Source organism: Pseudoliparis swirei, chromosome 13 (assembly GCF_029220125.1).
Source record: "Pseudoliparis swirei isolate HS2019 ecotype Mariana Trench chromosome 13, NWPU_hadal_v1, whole genome shotgun sequence".
NCBI lineage: Eukaryota > Metazoa > Chordata > Actinopteri > Perciformes > Liparidae > Pseudoliparis > Pseudoliparis swirei.
In genome coordinates, this window is record NC_079400.1 from 22,890 (window position 1) to 40,643 (window position 17,754).

The following is a 17,754-nucleotide window of genomic DNA, read 5'->3' on the forward strand; positions in this document are numbered from 1 at the left end:
TGCTTCTCCTGCCATTAGTGAAATAATCTATAGTTTCTGGAACTGAGATTCTACATTCAGTTAAACACACAAATAAGAAAAGCAAGATACAAAATAAAAAGAACACCACATCACCAATGTGCTTTTTGGAGCGGCTTTCACAGTGTTTTGGGGCGAGTTTTCCCTTTTCAGAGCCCCACGGTGCTCCAACCCACATGTGCTCTCCCTCCTCGGTTGTTAAATTAAACATCCAGTCCCCTTACCACACACATACACACACACACACACACAGCCACACACACAATATGCACTTTTTGCAAAGCAACCGGAACAAGACGTGACCACGCCTTTCAATCAGCCCACGCATAGAGCAAACATAGCCGTATACCTGGAGAACAACATCTTATCTCAGCAATAATTGAAAAGTGTGTGTGTGTGTGTGTATGTGGACTTTACACTTTCTAATTCTTTAAAGCCTGATTTGGAAAGAGGAAGGAGGGATTAAAAAAACAACAACTAACGGAACTGTGGCAGTGTGGGTCTGAAACCCACAGAGTCGCTGACGCACGCGGACACACCGGGGAAAGAAAAAGAGTGGAGAGGTTTTGAGGGCCTGATGGGACTCCTTTCCTGAAAAGCTGAACAATATGCTGCTTTGACCTGGGTTTTTTTTCCCTTCTCCCCACGTAGTTTCCTGAAGAGTGGGGAGGGGAGGCTCTGTGTCTAGGGTAAGACGGGTGCTGGGGCCATAAGGGCAGTGGTGGCGCTGCCCTTATGGCTTCCCCCCCCTCCCCCTGAATAGCAGACATGGGAGAAGTGTTGGGAAAACACATACAAGGCTGATCTCCCTCCAATAACAGAGCCATGGTGTCCAAATAAACAGTGGCTCCCCCCCAGCCCTCTAGAGGAGATGTCTTCTCCAATGTCATATCTTCCCATCTTGTAGCCAAAATAAAGGGGGATTCTGGGAAGGGGACACACACACACACCTGTTTACAAAACTGCAGTTTGAGTCTTTCCTGTAATATTTGGTTACTTTCATTGGAACCACATCGTGAAATCTCTCATGTGGACACGTGCTGCGGAGGTGGAATTAGGAGGCTTCCGTGACGTGCAGTGACGCTGGCTGTGTTTTGATGTCTACAGAGCACGAGGCTATCAAAGATCACATGAAAATGTCCAAAATACTGCCCTCTGTGACATAGAAAATGAAGAGATTACAAAGAGATTGGGACAACTAAGCCTTGGCCACGTATCACATCATAATAAAACACATATGACTAAATGCAGTTATGAATGGAAATGCAACTACATTCAAACTTTTTGACACAGTTTTTGAAAGAAAACTAATGAGAAACTATGGAAAACACAAACTCACCAGGTGAACATAAGGCACAAAGTAGCCATAGAGGGCTGCAGGGATGCCGAAAGCCCAAATGCGATACCCCAAGGACCTCCAGATATTGAGGTTGAAGATCTGGCTCAAGGGTGGGCATCGGCGGCCTGTGCGGGTCTGTCTGGATTTGACCGGCAGCAGGGGCTTGTAGGTGAGGCCGGCCAGCATCAGCACGAACATGAGGATGCAGAGTATGCGCATGGTGTTGTGGAGGCCCACTTTTTCCAGCAGGTGCGACAGCGCGAAGGGCAAGGTGATGGTGAAGGCGCTGCTGCCGGCCGTCACAATGCCGTTCACCAGACCCAGGCGCTTCTTGAAGTAGTGTCCTAGGATGACCAAGCTGGGCTGGTAGGCAAAAGAGCAGCCGCAGGCAAACACAATGCCATAGGTGAAGTACATGGGGCCCAGGGACCTGAGAGGGGAGAAAACTCAAAGTTACATCACCGGACAGCCTCTTGACTCACTGCTGACCTCAACGTCTTTCCAGGAATTCGCACATGCCAAGGCTGTTTACATAGTTATTCAGCCGCGAAGAAAACGGTTGACTGTGCTGCCCATTGAAATTGCCTGTTCATTTGCCAGCAGGATCATGGTTGGTTTTTTGGTAAATGTGTAACGATCATGTCGATCATTTAGCTGCTTTTGCAACGATTCTGCTCATATCTTTTTGGAGTCTAGAGTTCAATTCCCAAGGTGGTTGATAAAGGTATTTCCCAATAATCAATATTGCTATTTACTTTATACATAAATAAATTGACTCAGACTTTCTCTTGGTTAGTCTGCTTATGATACTCACATGTATGCCTTTATCAAATCAACACAGAACAGCATTATAAGCACTGGGAATGTGGTGAGCAAGTCCCTACCAGACTCATGTTGAACACCGCACACGGATTCCACCGATATTTAAATAGTATTTGTGAATAGTGTATTCAGTGCTTTTATGACTGAATTGTTTTGTTTAAAATGTCAGGTTTAATTTATTTCTATGTATTTATTAATATGGTCAATACTTATTTCATTATTTGAACAACACACAAATTAGAGTGGCGCTGGGCGGGTGGGTTAATGTGTTGCAACCCAATAAATAAATCCGATGTGAGGTCCTGGGTCAGGGATGTCGTATGTGCAAATTTGAGGCAAATTTGTAATTTATGATATAGGGCTATACTAAATAAACTCAATTGAATTGAAAATTTCAAAAAATAACTGAATATAATATAAACTTTGCGTTGGTCCAATGATGATCACCAAATTTCATCTTCAAGTGTAGAGCGGCATTATTACATTAATACTTAATATTTAAAAAATCAGACACATCTAGTCTCAAAAAGATGCAGACAAGCTGGTTCACGCGTTCGTTACTTCTAGACTAGATTACTGCAACTCCTTATTATCAGGCTGCGCTTATAAATCTCTTAGGTCCCTCGAGTTGATCCAGAATGCTGCAGCTCGTGTACTCACTAAAACTAAGAAAAGATATCACATTTCTCCTGTATTAGCTGCTCTGCACTGGCTCCGTAAAAATTAAGAATCACGTTTAAAATACTTCTCCTCACATACAAAGGCTTGATTGGTGATGCTCCATCATATCTTAAGGAGCTTGTAGTACCATATTGCCCCACTAGAGAGCTGCGCTCACTAAATGCGGGACTACTTGTGGTTCCTAGAATCTTAAAAAGTAGGATGGGAGCCAGAGCCTTTAGTTGTCAAGCTCCTCTTTTATGGAACCAGCTTCCACCTTCAGTCCGGGAGGCAGACAGTCACCTCATTTAAGAGTAGACTAAAGACTTTCCTCTTCAATATCGCTTATAGTTAGGGCTGAATCAGGTTCACCTGGTCCAGCCCCTAGATATGCTGCTATAGGCTTATAGGCTGCTGGGGGACGTTTTAGGATACACTGAGCACCGCTCTCCTCTTCTCTCTCTACTTATGGATGAATTTTCTCCATTGCACATTACTAACTCTGCTTCCTCCCTGGAGTCCTTGTGACTTCACGTCTCATAGGGTCCATTGGACCTGGCTGGGTCTGATGTCATGGCCCTGCTGATGCCCCGCCAACTCCTCCTCTCTACCTCCATCTGCCTGATGGATCATGGAGGTCTGGATCGTGTTCCATGCCTACTACCAACATACACTCTGTCATACTCATTGAATGTGTTGTAACTCTGTAATGATTCCTTCTGTTCACATTACATCTATTGCACCTGTCTATCCGGGAAGAGGGATCCTCCTCTGTTGCTCTCCTGAAGGTTTCTTCCCTTTTTTCCCTGTGAAAGGGTTTTTGGGGAGTTTTTCCTGATCTGATGTAAGGTCCTGGGACTGGGATGTCTATGTGTACAGATTGTAAAGCCCTCTGAGGCAAATTTGTAATTTGTTATAATGGGCTCAATAAAATAAACTGAATTTAATTTAATTTAATTAAATAAATAAATTAGAACTACTTTTGAACACATTTCTCTAAAAAATTGTATTCAGGTCTCCACAGATATTAAGCAGTAGCTGGCTACTTGCGATAGCCAACACAATAGAGAGCTTGTTGTCGCAGCCCTTTAAGATATTGGAAAGAGTGGGCTTGGAGAGGGGGGGCCGATGGAGAGCTCTTTGGCACAGCCTCGGGTCTCGCCGCTGTCCGGGCTGGGAGGTTGGCTTTTTTCTCCCGTCCTCCCCAATTATTTGATTCACAAGCCGTCATTGGTAACAAGTTAGAAAAGAGCTATTGATCTCAAATGAGCAGCTTTAACAACACTCACATCCCATCAGTCCATATACTGCTGTAGCTCTCTACATTACATTACATTACATGTCATTTAGCAGACGCTTTTATCCAAAGCGACTTACAATAAGTGCATTTCAACCTAGAGTACAAACTAAGAACAACAAGAATACAGGAAGTAACATTTCCTCAACATAGTCGAACTACAAAAGTACCATAAGTAAGTGCTATTTAAGTGCCACTGAAGTGCAAATCTGTGTTTTAATCCAGATATAGTGGAAGATATGTCTATTCATCTCTAGATGAATAGACATATCTTTACCTCTCCCACCAGGTACAATGTTGAGCCAAGTGTTTGAATTTTGTTCACAGCCTTTTTAAATCACACATCCTCACATCAAACAGCACAAGGTCAAATTATTTATGTCTCGTGGGGAAGGTGCAATAAATACAGGATGGTGTGACCGAGTGTATTCAAAGTTCTGAGATCACATGACTAAAACATGTCGCACCTTGCACTGTCTTCTGCAGAAATCGGCGTTCAGCCCGCCCTATCAGCACCCTATCAGGCCGCCCTGCTCGACAAAAATGCAACTGTTTTATTACTTATTTATTGCACATGAAAGTGAGGAAGGGTTAGTGAACACCTTGTTTTACCACTTTGTTTGGACCACACATTTCTGCTTGTTTGTGTGAGTGCTTCCTTACGTGTACACTTATCAAATTCCAGGAAATGATTAACAACTAGTGCCACTGGGTCTTGATAAAAGCTAAAAGGAGTAGTATGCAGGCTGTAAGTACGTCGCTGTTAGAACAAAACAAAGCCCGGCGATAGTTAGAGACTAGCTGGTGAACACAGTGGAGCATTTAGCAGATAATGAGAGATATTTCCCTCGGTGGACTAAACCGAGCTACTATGTAGGAGAAGGTGTCATATATACTCCATATGCAGCGATGAAGTGATGTTATTTTTAATTGAACAGCTTCCCCTCCCGCCCTGTCCTTACGTGACAAATGAGCTGGCCAGCAGGCCAACCATGCCGACAGCAGCACCGCCCACCGCCGTAATTCTGCAGCCGAAGATGTCGGTGAAGACGCTGACGATGGGGGAGCAGAAGAAGATCATCCCCATGGAGAGGGAGCCCACCCATGCTGCAAGAGACGAGAGAATGTGTGAGGGAAATCTTTCTTTTTTTCCCTTCTATTTTTAATCTTGTTCATTAATCATATTATACATTGTTTGTGTTTGTATCTCATTTCTATTTGCAACCTTGAAGAGTTTGGTAAAAGTCACCCGCCTCTCTGAGCCACAAGAGACAGGCGACAGCAGGAACACACATTGACTGGACACAGGAGTGACAGAGTGGACAGGAAGGAGTGATCAGGAAAACACTTGGGCAAAAGCCCCAGCACTGAGTACACAGAAACCATGGGGATGTCATCGCCCTCATGGGTCGGACAGGCGGTAATGTCTCTCTTCACTTCCTCAGTAGACTCACACGACTGAAAATGATCCCGGCAACAAACTAAGCGATAATAATGTTGCTTTTTTGGTGTAATACTACGAGAGATAATGAAGAGCTGCTTCAGTGTAATCTCTACTGCCTGAAAAATCTCTGTTAGCTCATAGTCAAAGGGGAACTCCACCAATTATATACATATGTCAGTTTCCTGGTCAACCTATGAAAAAAGTTGTGACATTATTATTATTATTTCTGTGGTTGCATTTTGAGAAACGTGGGATCCAGTGTTTTTTAGAACTTTATCATCCTTTTTTTAAATCATTTTTTCTTGGAAGTTCCCCCCTCGCTATGAATGTATTAATGCTAAATCTCTGGGGTGGCCCTAAAGTATTGTTGTATTGTAAAGGTTTGGATTAGCATACTCTCTTGCTACTAATACTCATCCGCCTCAGCTGCATTTGTTTGCATGTTCGCTAAAGTTAGCAATGGTATGATAACACATTAAACCGAGATGTTGAACACGGACAAACAAACAGTGTAAAAGTTTGATTTTCTTAACAAATAGCATCACAGCCAGACAAATGGCTGGCCTGACTGTAGTGCACTAAAACAATGATGTCCTCTACAGAAAAACTTTGAACTTGTGATTAATCCTGTAATACTAGCCGGTGTTTTATTATTTGTTCCTGTGCTGCCCCAAAACCTCATATATTGTGGGGCAACCTGAGTGCGCTCACTTACCAAACTCTGTGAGTCTGGCTTGTGTTTTCTCTGGCAGAAGAAACAAACTATGGTTTACAGAAGTAAACCATAGTCTTGTCTTTTCTATTTTTTCTTCATTGCAAGTCAAATTTGCCTCTAAAAAATGCCAGCAGTGCTAAAACTCTGACGATCAAGGCGACCAAAGGAAACACCCGCAGTGTTGCTTCATGCTCGGTCAGCAGTCTTCTGTGAGTCTACGGTTGAATGCCATAATGTCACATGTTGCTGCAGACCTCTGATTACCTTTGCATTGAAAATGCGGAAGGTTATGTTTTGATCACCGTGTATTTCTTTTATGCGTGTTACTCGCATAACTCAAAAATTATTAAACCGAATCGCATGAAATTTGGTGGGATGATTGGTTATTATCCGGGGACCATTTGATTAGATTTTGGGATCAATCGGATCAAATGTCAAGGTCATGAAAAGGTCAACATCTTCTTTTTACCATGGCGCGGTCAATTTCTATCCAATTGGTATGCAACTCATGCCAAAATGTTCATAATTCAATGCCCAATCTTGTGATTTGCGAAGGTATGCGCTCTACCGAGTGCCCATTCTAGTTAATGTATGTTACTTAAGATGAGCAGGACACAGATAGACAGGCAATTATTGGATAGTGACAGCACTGGAAGGCTTGATATCTTTGAGAGATTCATCAAAGAAAATAAGAGAAATAAGAAAAGACAGAAGAAGAGAGCTTTGGTCTCATCACAAGTTGTTTCTATTTATTTAGGACAAATGGGCAGCATGTACGTGCAGCTGAGATATGCTGGGAACATCCGTCTGCTCTTGAAATAATACTCTAAATATCAAACTTTGAGACACATACAAAGAGGCAAATGAGAAGATGGGGTTTGAGAGAAAAAAAGAAGCAACGACCGTGACAAATAACACCAGCATACGACTGGTTCAAGCCCCCCGTGCCCTTTGACCAGAGAGAGGATGGGGAAGCCGGGAGTAAGCAACGTGTTTCGTCAGAGCGACTGTCCTTGAGGTTTCCAACGAAATCTCGTATCCAGAAACCTTCACAGCATACGTGTGACGCAAAAGCTGTATTTCTCAACATGTGGGGGGGGGGGGGACAGAGCAGCTGGAGCCTGAGTGTTTTTGTTACCTGTTTTTCTTTTTTGCGGTAGTAACGGGAGACCCCAGTGTCAAGTTTCAGGGTCATTCCTGGTTTCACTGCTTTGTCTTTATTCTCCCTCAATCCTCATCTCACCAATGCACTCAGGTTTCCCCACAATATATGAGGTTTTGGGGCAGCACAGGAACAAATAATAAAACACCTGCTACCATGACAGGTTTAATCACAAGTTCAAAGTTTGTCTGGAGAGAACACCGTTGTTTTAGTGCGCTACAAGTAGTATAGAACCCCCACAGATGCACGTGTACGTACGCATGCATCACACCAACTGGATAAATGTCTTTATGTATAAAAAGTGATTTTATAAACAAACTTGTTCCTTTACAGGGTTTGTTAGGCCAGACCACTGTCTTTCACCCAAGGTTTAGGCCACAATACAAGGTTTTTTATCGCTTAGTTAGGAGTAGGCACACTATTATTAGATATTTCAACGGTGTAAAATAATAGAAAAGGGAATACAAGGTTTTTATCACTTAACTATGAGCAGGCACACTATTATTAGAAATTTAAAGACTTAAAAGTGTCACTGAATCATGAGGCCTTCTGCTACATCACACGAGGAGACCACAAAAGTTGTGATGTCTGTAAAGTCATTATGAAGGAGCATCTAATTTTACATACACTACCGTTCAAAAGTTTGGGATCACTTAGAAATGTCCTTATTTTTCAAAGAAAAGCATTGTTTTTTTCAATGAAGATAACATTAAATCAATCAGAAATACACTCTATACATTGTTAATGTGGTAAATGACTATTCTAGGTGGAAACGTCTGGTTTCTAATGAAATATCTCCATAGGTGTATAGAGGCCCATTTCCAGCAACTATCACTCCAGTGTTCTAATGGTACATTGTGTTTGCTAATCGCCTTAGAAGACTAATATCTGATTAGAAAACCCTTGTGCAATTATGTTAGCACAGCTGAAAACTGTTTTGCTGATGAGAGAAGCTATAAAACTGGCCTTCCTTTGAGCTAGTTGATTATCTGGAGCATCACATTTCTGGGTTCGATAAGACTCTAAAAATGGCCAGAAAAAAAGAAGTTTCATGTGAAACTCGCCAGTCTATTCTTGTTCTTAGAAATGAAGGCTATTCCATGCGAGAAATTGCAAAGAAACTGAAAATTTCCTACAACGGTGTGTACTACTCTCTTCAGAGAACAGCACAAACAGGCTCTAACCAGAGCAGAAAGAGAAGTGGGAGGCCCCGGTGCACAACTCAGCAAGAAGACAAGTACATTAGAGTCTCTAGTTTGAGAAATAGACGCCTCACAGGTCCTCAACTGGCAGCTTCTTTAAATGGTACCCGCAAAATGCCAGTGTCAACGTCGACAGTGAAGAGGCGACTCCGGGATGCTGGCCTTCTAGGCAGAGTGGCAAAGAGAAAGCCATATCTGAGACTGGCCAATAAAAAGAAAAGATTGGTATGGGCAAAAGAACACAGGCATTGGACAGAGGAAGATTGGAAAAAGGTGTTATGGACAGATGAATCCAAGTTTGAGGTGTTTGGATCACACAGAAGAACATTTGTGAGACGCAGAACAGGTGAAAAGATGCTGGAAGAGTGCCTGACACCATCTGTCAAGCATGGTGGAGGTAATGTGATGGTCTGGGGCTGCTTTGGTGCTGGTAAAGTGGGAGATTTGTACCAGGTAAAAGGGATTTTAAATAAGGAAGGCTATCACTCCATTTTGCAACGCCATGCCATACCCTGTGGGCAGCGCTTGATTGGAGCCAATTTCCTCCTCCAACAAGACAATGACCCAAAGCACACCTCCAAATTGTGCAAGAACTATTTAGGGAAGAAGCAGGCAGCTGGTATGCTGTCTGTAATGGAGTGGCCAGCACAGTCTCCAGATATCAACCCCATTGAGCTGTTGTGGGAGCAGCTTGACCGTATGGTCCGCAAGAAGTGCCCATCAAGCCAATCCAACTTGTGGCAGGTGCTTCAGGAAGCGTGGGGTGACATTTCAACAGATTACCTCAACAAATTAACAGCTAGAATGCCAAAGGTCTGCAATGCTGTAATTGCTGCAAAAGGAGCATTCTTCGACGAAAGCAAAGTTTGAAGAAAAAAAATAATACTTCAAATAAACATCATTATTTCTAACCTTGTCAATGTCTTGACTATATTTTCTATACATTTTGCAACTCATTTGATAAATAAAAGTGTGAGTTTTCATGGAAAACACGAAATTGTCTGGGTGATCCCAAACTTTTGAACGGTAGTGTACACTCGATACTGATTCTAAAGGCAGCCCCAAACAACCCCCACCCCACCCTGAAAACTAAAGCGCGTGCATGAGCACCCAACACACACACACGCACACACACACACATTAACATACAGAGCTGCCTTTAACACACACACTCAGTGCGTTTACATGCAATCGAATTATTGGCTTAGTCGGACTGAAATCGAATTATCCGTTTCATGTAAACACCTTAGTCGGACTATGTGCGGTCCGACTTGTCCGATTAACACCCCTGGATAGCTCGGTCCGATCCAGTTGATAATTCGACTCTCGCGGCATGTAACTCTGAATTCGATTCGGAACTGGACTTTCCGTCTTTGCGCATGCTCGAGATCCCGCCGCCCTCTTCCTCCTCCTCCCTCCCTCCCATGTCGTGACCCGGAAGTCGAAAGAGACGATAAATTAAATTCTCCGTGTACCTTCGGCGACGGCGTCTTCTCTCCGTTATCAACTCAGCCAATAGCGCCATTTTCATTCGCTGTACTCCTATTAACACCATGGAAGAATAGTAGAGGGATGTAGCTTCGCCTCGCTCTCTGTTTGCCATCTTTCTCGAAATGTTGTTGTTGGTGGTGGTGAAGAGGTCAAGCGGAAATGGCTGTATCACCACGAGTTGTAATGAAAACAGCGCCGCCTATCGTATATGACATGCTTTCGGCCAATGATTCGAATTACTCACTGCCATGTATATTGGGATAACAGCTGATCCCCCAAAAGATAGCATAGTCCGACTAAAGCAAGATTCGAATTATACCATCATGTAAACGCACTGACTGGCCATACATTTCAGCCCCTGCAGACATACTGTTTTTTCCCACAAGTTTTTTAGGGCACACAATACAGCAGCAGCACTACTAAATCTCTTAAGGTTATATGCAGTTAAGACACCAATGCATGTAGTCCATGCAATGTTTTAGTGAATTAACTTAATAAAATGAACAGAAGTAAAAGAGGTGTCTGAATGTATAACTGTGACCAACTGATTGTATTTCTATGTGCTCATTAAATGTTGTTAATTGTTTTATCATGAACTGCCTTACGTGTCCCCATGTTGTGAATAAACTGATAATCATTTTTTAAACAAAAACTGGTATCCATTCTCATCTTCTTTATATTTAATTTTTTAACTCTTGTTCTTTTTTTTTTTCTTCTTACTTTGTTGTGCCATAAGATTTAATATATTTGTTTAATCTCCTCATCCTCTACCACATCCCTCGAAAAACCGTCATATATCGATAAAAAGGGAATACAGTGTTTTTTATCACTTAATAGGCACACTATTATTAGATATTTCAACGGTGTAAAATAATAGAAAAGGGAATACAAGGTTTTTATCACTTTGAGTGAGCAGGCACACTATTATTAGAAATGTAAATACTTAAAAGTGTCACTGAATCATTAGGCCTTCTGCTACATCACACGAGTGATGTCTGTAAAGTCATTATGGAGGAGCATCTAATTTTACATACACTCGATACTGATTCTAAAGGTAGCCCCAAACAGCCCCCCCACCCTGAAAACTAAAGCGCGTGCATGAGCACCCAACACACACACACACACACACACACACACACACGCATACACATTAACATACAGAGCTGACCCCCACCTCCCCCCCAAAGGTGGGGGTTATATACTACTGCTACAGTTAGGCCAGCCGTTCGTCTGGCTGTGATGCTATTTGTTAAGAAAATCAAACTTGTACGCTGTTGTTTGTTTGTCCGTGTTCAACATCTCGGTTTAACGTGTTATCATACCATTGCTAACTTTAGCGAACATGCAAACAAGTGCAGCTGAGGCTGATGGGAATTAGCCTTGCTCTCAAAAGTTTGACCCGATTATAAAATAAATAAATAAATAAATATACACTTTTATTAATCCCCAAGGGGAAATTAGTTCTCTGCATTTAACCCATCCTTAGTTATTAAGGAGCAGTGGGCTGCGGTGAAGCGCCCGGGAAGCAACTGGGGGTTCAGTGCCTTGCTCAAGGACACTTCGACTTGCAGCTAATGGGGAGAGCGGGGATCGAACCCACGACCTTGCGGTTGAAGGACGGCCCTCTTACCCCACTGAGCTAAAGCCGCCCCAATTATGTCAACAAATCAGAAGTACGAGGGAATCCTCAAAGTTGCAACAATTTATCCTGCGGGGAATATGAGTGTCCAACTTTTGTGACAATCAATGGAATAGTTCAATATTAATGAGCCAATAAAATAACAAAGATGTCAGCGCGCTGGTTTGCGCAAGAAGAAGTGTCTAAGGATCACTAAAGTCATGAGGATACATCATTTGGGGACCATGAATCTCTCAAACCAAATCTGACACCATCAACTGGACACAGAGCAGGAATATCCCTTCCTCCATTCTGTACATTTGGATGTTCCCGCAGAGACTAATACTGACATTTTACCTATATTTAGTTACAGTTTTATCACTCGGTGCATGCTCTGTTTTCATGGCTAAAGCTTCTCAAGACCTATTCCAGACACTGTAGTCAGCAAAAATGCTCCAAATTCAATAGGGTCCTCTCGGCCAGGTCTCATATTTGTAGGGATATCAGCCTGCCTTAAGCAACATAATATAATAAATGGCAGTGAAACAAAGAAAAGGCACAGAATCCCTCAAGGACCACAGGAAATTGCTGTTGCGGTTTCATCTGCTGGCTCCCTCAGTTTAAAAGCATTTACGCTTCAGACAAAGAGGAATTCTAAATTTAATAAATGCAAAATCAGGATTCCCTCAATCCCAGTGACATCCAAAACCTGCCGCGGGCCCCTGCTCGGACACCGACAGACGAGGCAGAGTTGCCTTAAGTCGTCTGTCTGCCTTAGACTCCTCGCTGGAAGCCCCTCTGCTCTGAACCCGGTCACCCCACACTGACTGAACCTACAGCCATGAAAATGGCATGAAACTCTGCCTCCTGTAAACAACACACACTGGATTCAAAGCCAATGAGGTGACAGTTCTGAGAGTTATTGAACTGCAGACTCTAAACTCTGAAATCCCAGAATATTTTTGTCTGACTTATCCAACATCCAAATATATAGATAGTATCTATTATTTAGCTACATACAATGGAAACCGCTCATTGTGATCACGGTTACAGTGATAAACCGCCGGATCAAAAAGGCTTGGCACATAATCATGTTTCATCAAAAACAAGCAAATCTGGTTATTTAAAGCACTGTGCTGTGTTATAGAGTATCTGAAATACACACAGTAAAGACATTACATTTGTACACTACTGTAATTCGAGAAGTGTTTGAAACTGTTGTGCTGTATGACAAAAAACAGTAAATTACATTATTTAAATAGCAAGCGGTCATTACTTTGTAATTATTTGTTTAATATACAAATGCCAGTTACATAGTAATTTGGATGATAAATTAAGAATAGACAAACAAATCGGGTTGTAATAATTATCTGCCTAAACAGATAGTACAAAATGCAGTGCTTTTCACTGTTCATTCTTTTTTTTCGCTATTTCTACAGTTTATTGATTAATTTAAGACAACTATATAAAATGTGTAAGTATTACCATTTGCTAATTATTTATAATGTTTATTTATTTTAGTAAGATAACTATTTAAAACTATTTAAACAGTTTATTCATTACTTTTATGAAACTATTTCAAATCTTTCATCACTACTTTAAGCTGACTATGGTTGGAAACCACTGTCCGAGAACACCAAATAAGACCAATTGTGTGGAGCACAGAGAGGCCTCCTGAATCCCCGATGACTCCTCCTGCATTAAAGCAGCTGGTTGGAGAGTTACCTATTAACCGAAGTAAATGGAAACAACTAATGGACAGGCATACTTGGCTGATACCGCAGTGGTGTGGCACATTCTAGGAATCTGTTGACATGCTCAGGCAGAGATCTCGTCCTCCATCAGATAACCACTTAAAACTGTGGCATGTCGCAGGCTGTTGCACTAGAATATAAACACAAACTGAGGAGGAAGAGGTGTTAATAAATCAACGGCTCTTCACAGCCAACACACCAGAAACAAGACCAGATGTCCCTCTGTGTCACCGTCACATTCATATGGAACAGCATGGGTTTTTTTGTTCCACTCTGGGTGTTTTGCCACGATGTGCTGTTATATTAACCAAAAATGTCTTCTTTCCAAATGATGTCTTTGTAATTGCTGGTAAAAGATGGTAGATAAATATATATGGTGCTTTATGATTCTGCTTCACTACATGTCAGAGGGAAACGCAGTATACGGAGTTCATATTTTGGATTAGGATTGTAAAAACAAAGTACACGATGAATATATAAAATATGATACTGTGCTGTAAACTCAACATTATATTAACACCAGCTGTAGTGGTAAAATGCTGCTTATGAGTTAGGAGTCCAAAAACATGTAGGATATATAATAATATTACTCCATGAACCATTCTGCCCAACTAACTTAAAACCTGAATGCAGGGTTTTACTTGAGCACTTCTTCCACAAGTATCGCATCCGAGTGGGATCCAAGCGCGCTGGACAGGCCGAGGCAATGACGGCTGGACTGTTGCTCGAATGACCGGCCAGTTCACCTTACAATTACAAATTACAAAGTTTTAGACCCACTGACCCGGGGTCAGGAATTTGACCGTGTTGTACTAATCCTAGGGCAGAGCATATTTCTCTTTGGTGAAGTGGGCAAGAGAGCAAGGGAGGAAAGCTAAGAAAGGGGGCAAGTAAAGGTGTAGAATTGTCCTTGCTTTTCCCAGCAGGCCTTGGTTTACATCCTGAAGCCGTGGTCTGTGTGAAGCTGAACATGCTTGGCACATAGCTAAGACTCATTACTAATATCGCCCCTGAGGGAAGCTCGAGTAACAGAAGAACAGCCACAGGTGCAGGAATGAAAGATGTGTTCCTCGTTTATTCTGGAAATGGGCTAGTTGGAGCAACCCTTTCAAAAGTCCCCTGAATTATATTTCATTTATTTCAGACTCATTAGTCCAGACAGCAACAAACACAAATACAACAACATTGTATAAAATACAATACAATATGAGGACACAGGTATAATCATTGCAGTTAATAAGTAACAGAAACAAGAAAAATGTTTGCTCAGTTAAGACTTTTATAATTACATTAATCATATTAATTAATTAATTCCTGTTAGGATTAGCCCAACGGGAGGAGGTGCAATGCAAGAACAATAAAATAAAAAGCCACTAGCACTTAGTTCATCAAGATTAGAGTCTTCAAATTTGATTGAATTCAAAAGATATATGGACAAACAAACATGCCCAACGAGCCACAGAGACCAAATACAACAGTATCTACTGGCTGAGCGTCCTATTCTTAACTATTAAGCTTATGCTCAGGTATAAAATTGATGGCATTGCCCTTTAAGACTGATTCCAGTTCAAACTGACATTTTTTTACAGGGAGGGTAAGATAATCGTTATTGGCAGATATCCAGGTTTTTGGTCCCATTCAAGCCACTCAAATCTAAGAAATGTAGGCCTCCTAAGGCCTGCAATAAGCAAGAAAACCAGTCAGAGCATGAGTGGATGTAACAAAACAATGGTTCCTGCAGGTGAAAGCGGACTTTTCTCTCGACATGGAGACACCTGATATTCTTCATTCTTAACTTCCACCCCTTTCGGCAAACTGTAGACTTTCTGTGGCCTTACAGCGCAACAGCCAGTCCTGTTAAAGTATGGCTCTACAGCTGCTGCTCTTCAATCACAAAGACCTCGGTCACAAACCCCTACTCAGGGCCTCATAGTGCTGCAGATAAACATCTGGATACGAGTGGACCGTATAAAACTGCAACCATAACTCCATCTACTGCTTCCAGCAGCTGGAAGCCATTTATACTGGGCTGCTCAATTAGAGGGAGGGGGAGAAGCAGTGAGAAATGCCAACTTTTTTCTTTTATTTTGGCATACTCAGGTTTTTCTGGTCTCACGGCACAGGAATTGAAACCTATAGCCCAATGACACGCCGAGAAAGTCGGGGAGTGGCCACAGAGTGATATATAGATGTGCATGCAGAGGGAAAACATATGCATGTTTTGGAATGACTTCTTCTCTTTGCAGTGCATGCAACCGATCAATAGGAAAAATGTTAAATGTCAGTTGCGATCCGAGTCATGGGAACGGAGAATGGGGTGGTGTGACGGTGCTGGTTGGTGATTGGGGGAGCCTTTCATCCGCCCACTTTCTTTTGATTCCATGAGTGTGGCTCCAGGCCACTATTTGGATGTGCCTCTCATCAGGTCTTCACTCAATATCTCCAGAATTGACCCCCTGACTGGCATCTGCTTTCAGTCTTAGAATGCAGCCACATCAAAGTGTTATACTAGTTTAGTAAACTGCTGGCAAAAGCTGACTTTAGATAAATAATATACAAATAATTAAATCTTTAAAAGAAACATTTTGACTTCACTCATCCTAAATGTGAATTTATTGTTGAGTTGTCAGGGACCAAATCAATTCTTACATCAGATTTTTGTTGACTAAGCACCATTTTAAATATGGTGGTTCATCATGTGTTCATATGTGTCTGGGAAGTGAGTCATTTAGCATGACGCAAAAAAGCATACAAAACTACTCAGACCAATCCAAATGACCAATAGAGAGAAGGCAGCCCTTATCTCTTGAAATAAGATGCTTTCAAAACACTTAATTCAGTATGCTAAAACAATGACCTAACACACTATTAAATGCTCGATGGCTTACATTAATTACATCATACAGTCATTTCATTCTTTGTTACTATAAAAATAAATATTGATTACAGCCTCTTTAGACATGTTAGTTTTAATAAGAGATGGTGTCCTCTGCCCCTCTGTGCACATCATAATAATACATCACGCTTACATAGAGCTCTTCAGAGTTCTCAAAGTGTTAAAGCATTAAACTCTTTAAAGTTACTATGAGGAACTTTATTATTTGGTGTCAACTTTGGTGGTCCCTGTGGACGAAAGCGGTAGTGTTTCCAAGCACCAGACTCCCTTTAGGAAAGCCTCTAATTTTGCTGCAGCAGGGTCTGAAAGTATGACCTGCGCAGTCCTTGTTCTGGTTCTCCCGTGGCTCCCTTCCCTCCACCGAGCCCAACACGGCCTGGGCCCCATTTGCAGCCCAGTGTCGGTGTTGGCTCCCAGCTCGAGACCGGTGGAGGGAGGAACGTCTGAATTCATTCCCCTCAGGCCCTGTGGCCCTGTGGCCCTGACGAGGATGCATGTCATGTGCAGAAGGCCAAATAATTGGCCCTTGTGCCGCCTATCAAGTGCTGCTTTGCCTCGGATGTGTTTACATGTCTCTCGGCTTTATCTCTTGACGACCTTCAACTGAACTCGGGGGCCAAGCATAGACACACACGCCTGAGATCAAACGGCCTGCCAAACATTAACCCACGTATGCTTAAAACCTGCCACGGTGCATCGGGATCCATTCCATTAATGTTTTGTTTGTTTTTTTAAACTTGAGTTGCCCATGCAGGCCAGCTGTTACAGCTCCCGACTCCAGTCCTTTCAAAGTCTTGGGGAGATATAGAAAAGGGCATATTACACTGTAATCCGATGACCACTCACTTAATTGAATAGGACTGTTTAAAAACAGGGAGGGATGACTCCGGGGTTGGATTCCGCTGGGAAAGGGATGCTACTTTCTGATTTCCTTGAGAGCACTGCATTTTAGCACCAACCATCAATTTATATTTGCCCCTTTTGCCTCAGTGGCCTAAGCATCGTATTCTACAGACTTCAAATAAAAAATAAAAACACGTTCTTTTAAATTAGAATGAAAATTAGATTTTTAAAAAAAGTTTTAATAATGATGCAAATATGATCGTTGCCTCCGATATCATTAATCACATCACAATCGCAACTAGATGGGTTTTAATTCTCAAATTGTTGAGCGCTTTCTAACTCTCCACCAGTAAACCTAAAACCATATTTTCATTGTGCAGAATTTTTTGATTAATCCTTGGCTTTTGGGAGAGAACATTCACATGTCATTTAACCTGGTTTTCCTTATAAGCTCAAGGTGCACCCTGGTGCAAAATAATCAGTTTCCTCTCAC

General features: G+C 42.0%; 1 protein-coding gene across 1 annotated transcript in view; it reads right to left on the bottom strand.

Moving 5' to 3' along the window:
* slc16a10 (solute carrier family 16 member 10) overlaps positions 1-17,754 on the bottom strand; it is a 36,357-nt gene that overhangs the window by 8,865 nt on the left and 9,738 nt on the right. Inside the window, exons 2-3 of the mRNA XM_056429598.1 lie at positions 5,099-5,243; positions 1,358-1,787 (exon numbers count right to left, since the gene is read on the bottom strand). Coding sequence (XP_056285573.1) covers positions 1,358-1,787; positions 5,099-5,243 — 575 coding nt within the window. The remainder of the gene's footprint in view (positions 1-1,357; positions 1,788-5,098; positions 5,244-17,754) is intronic.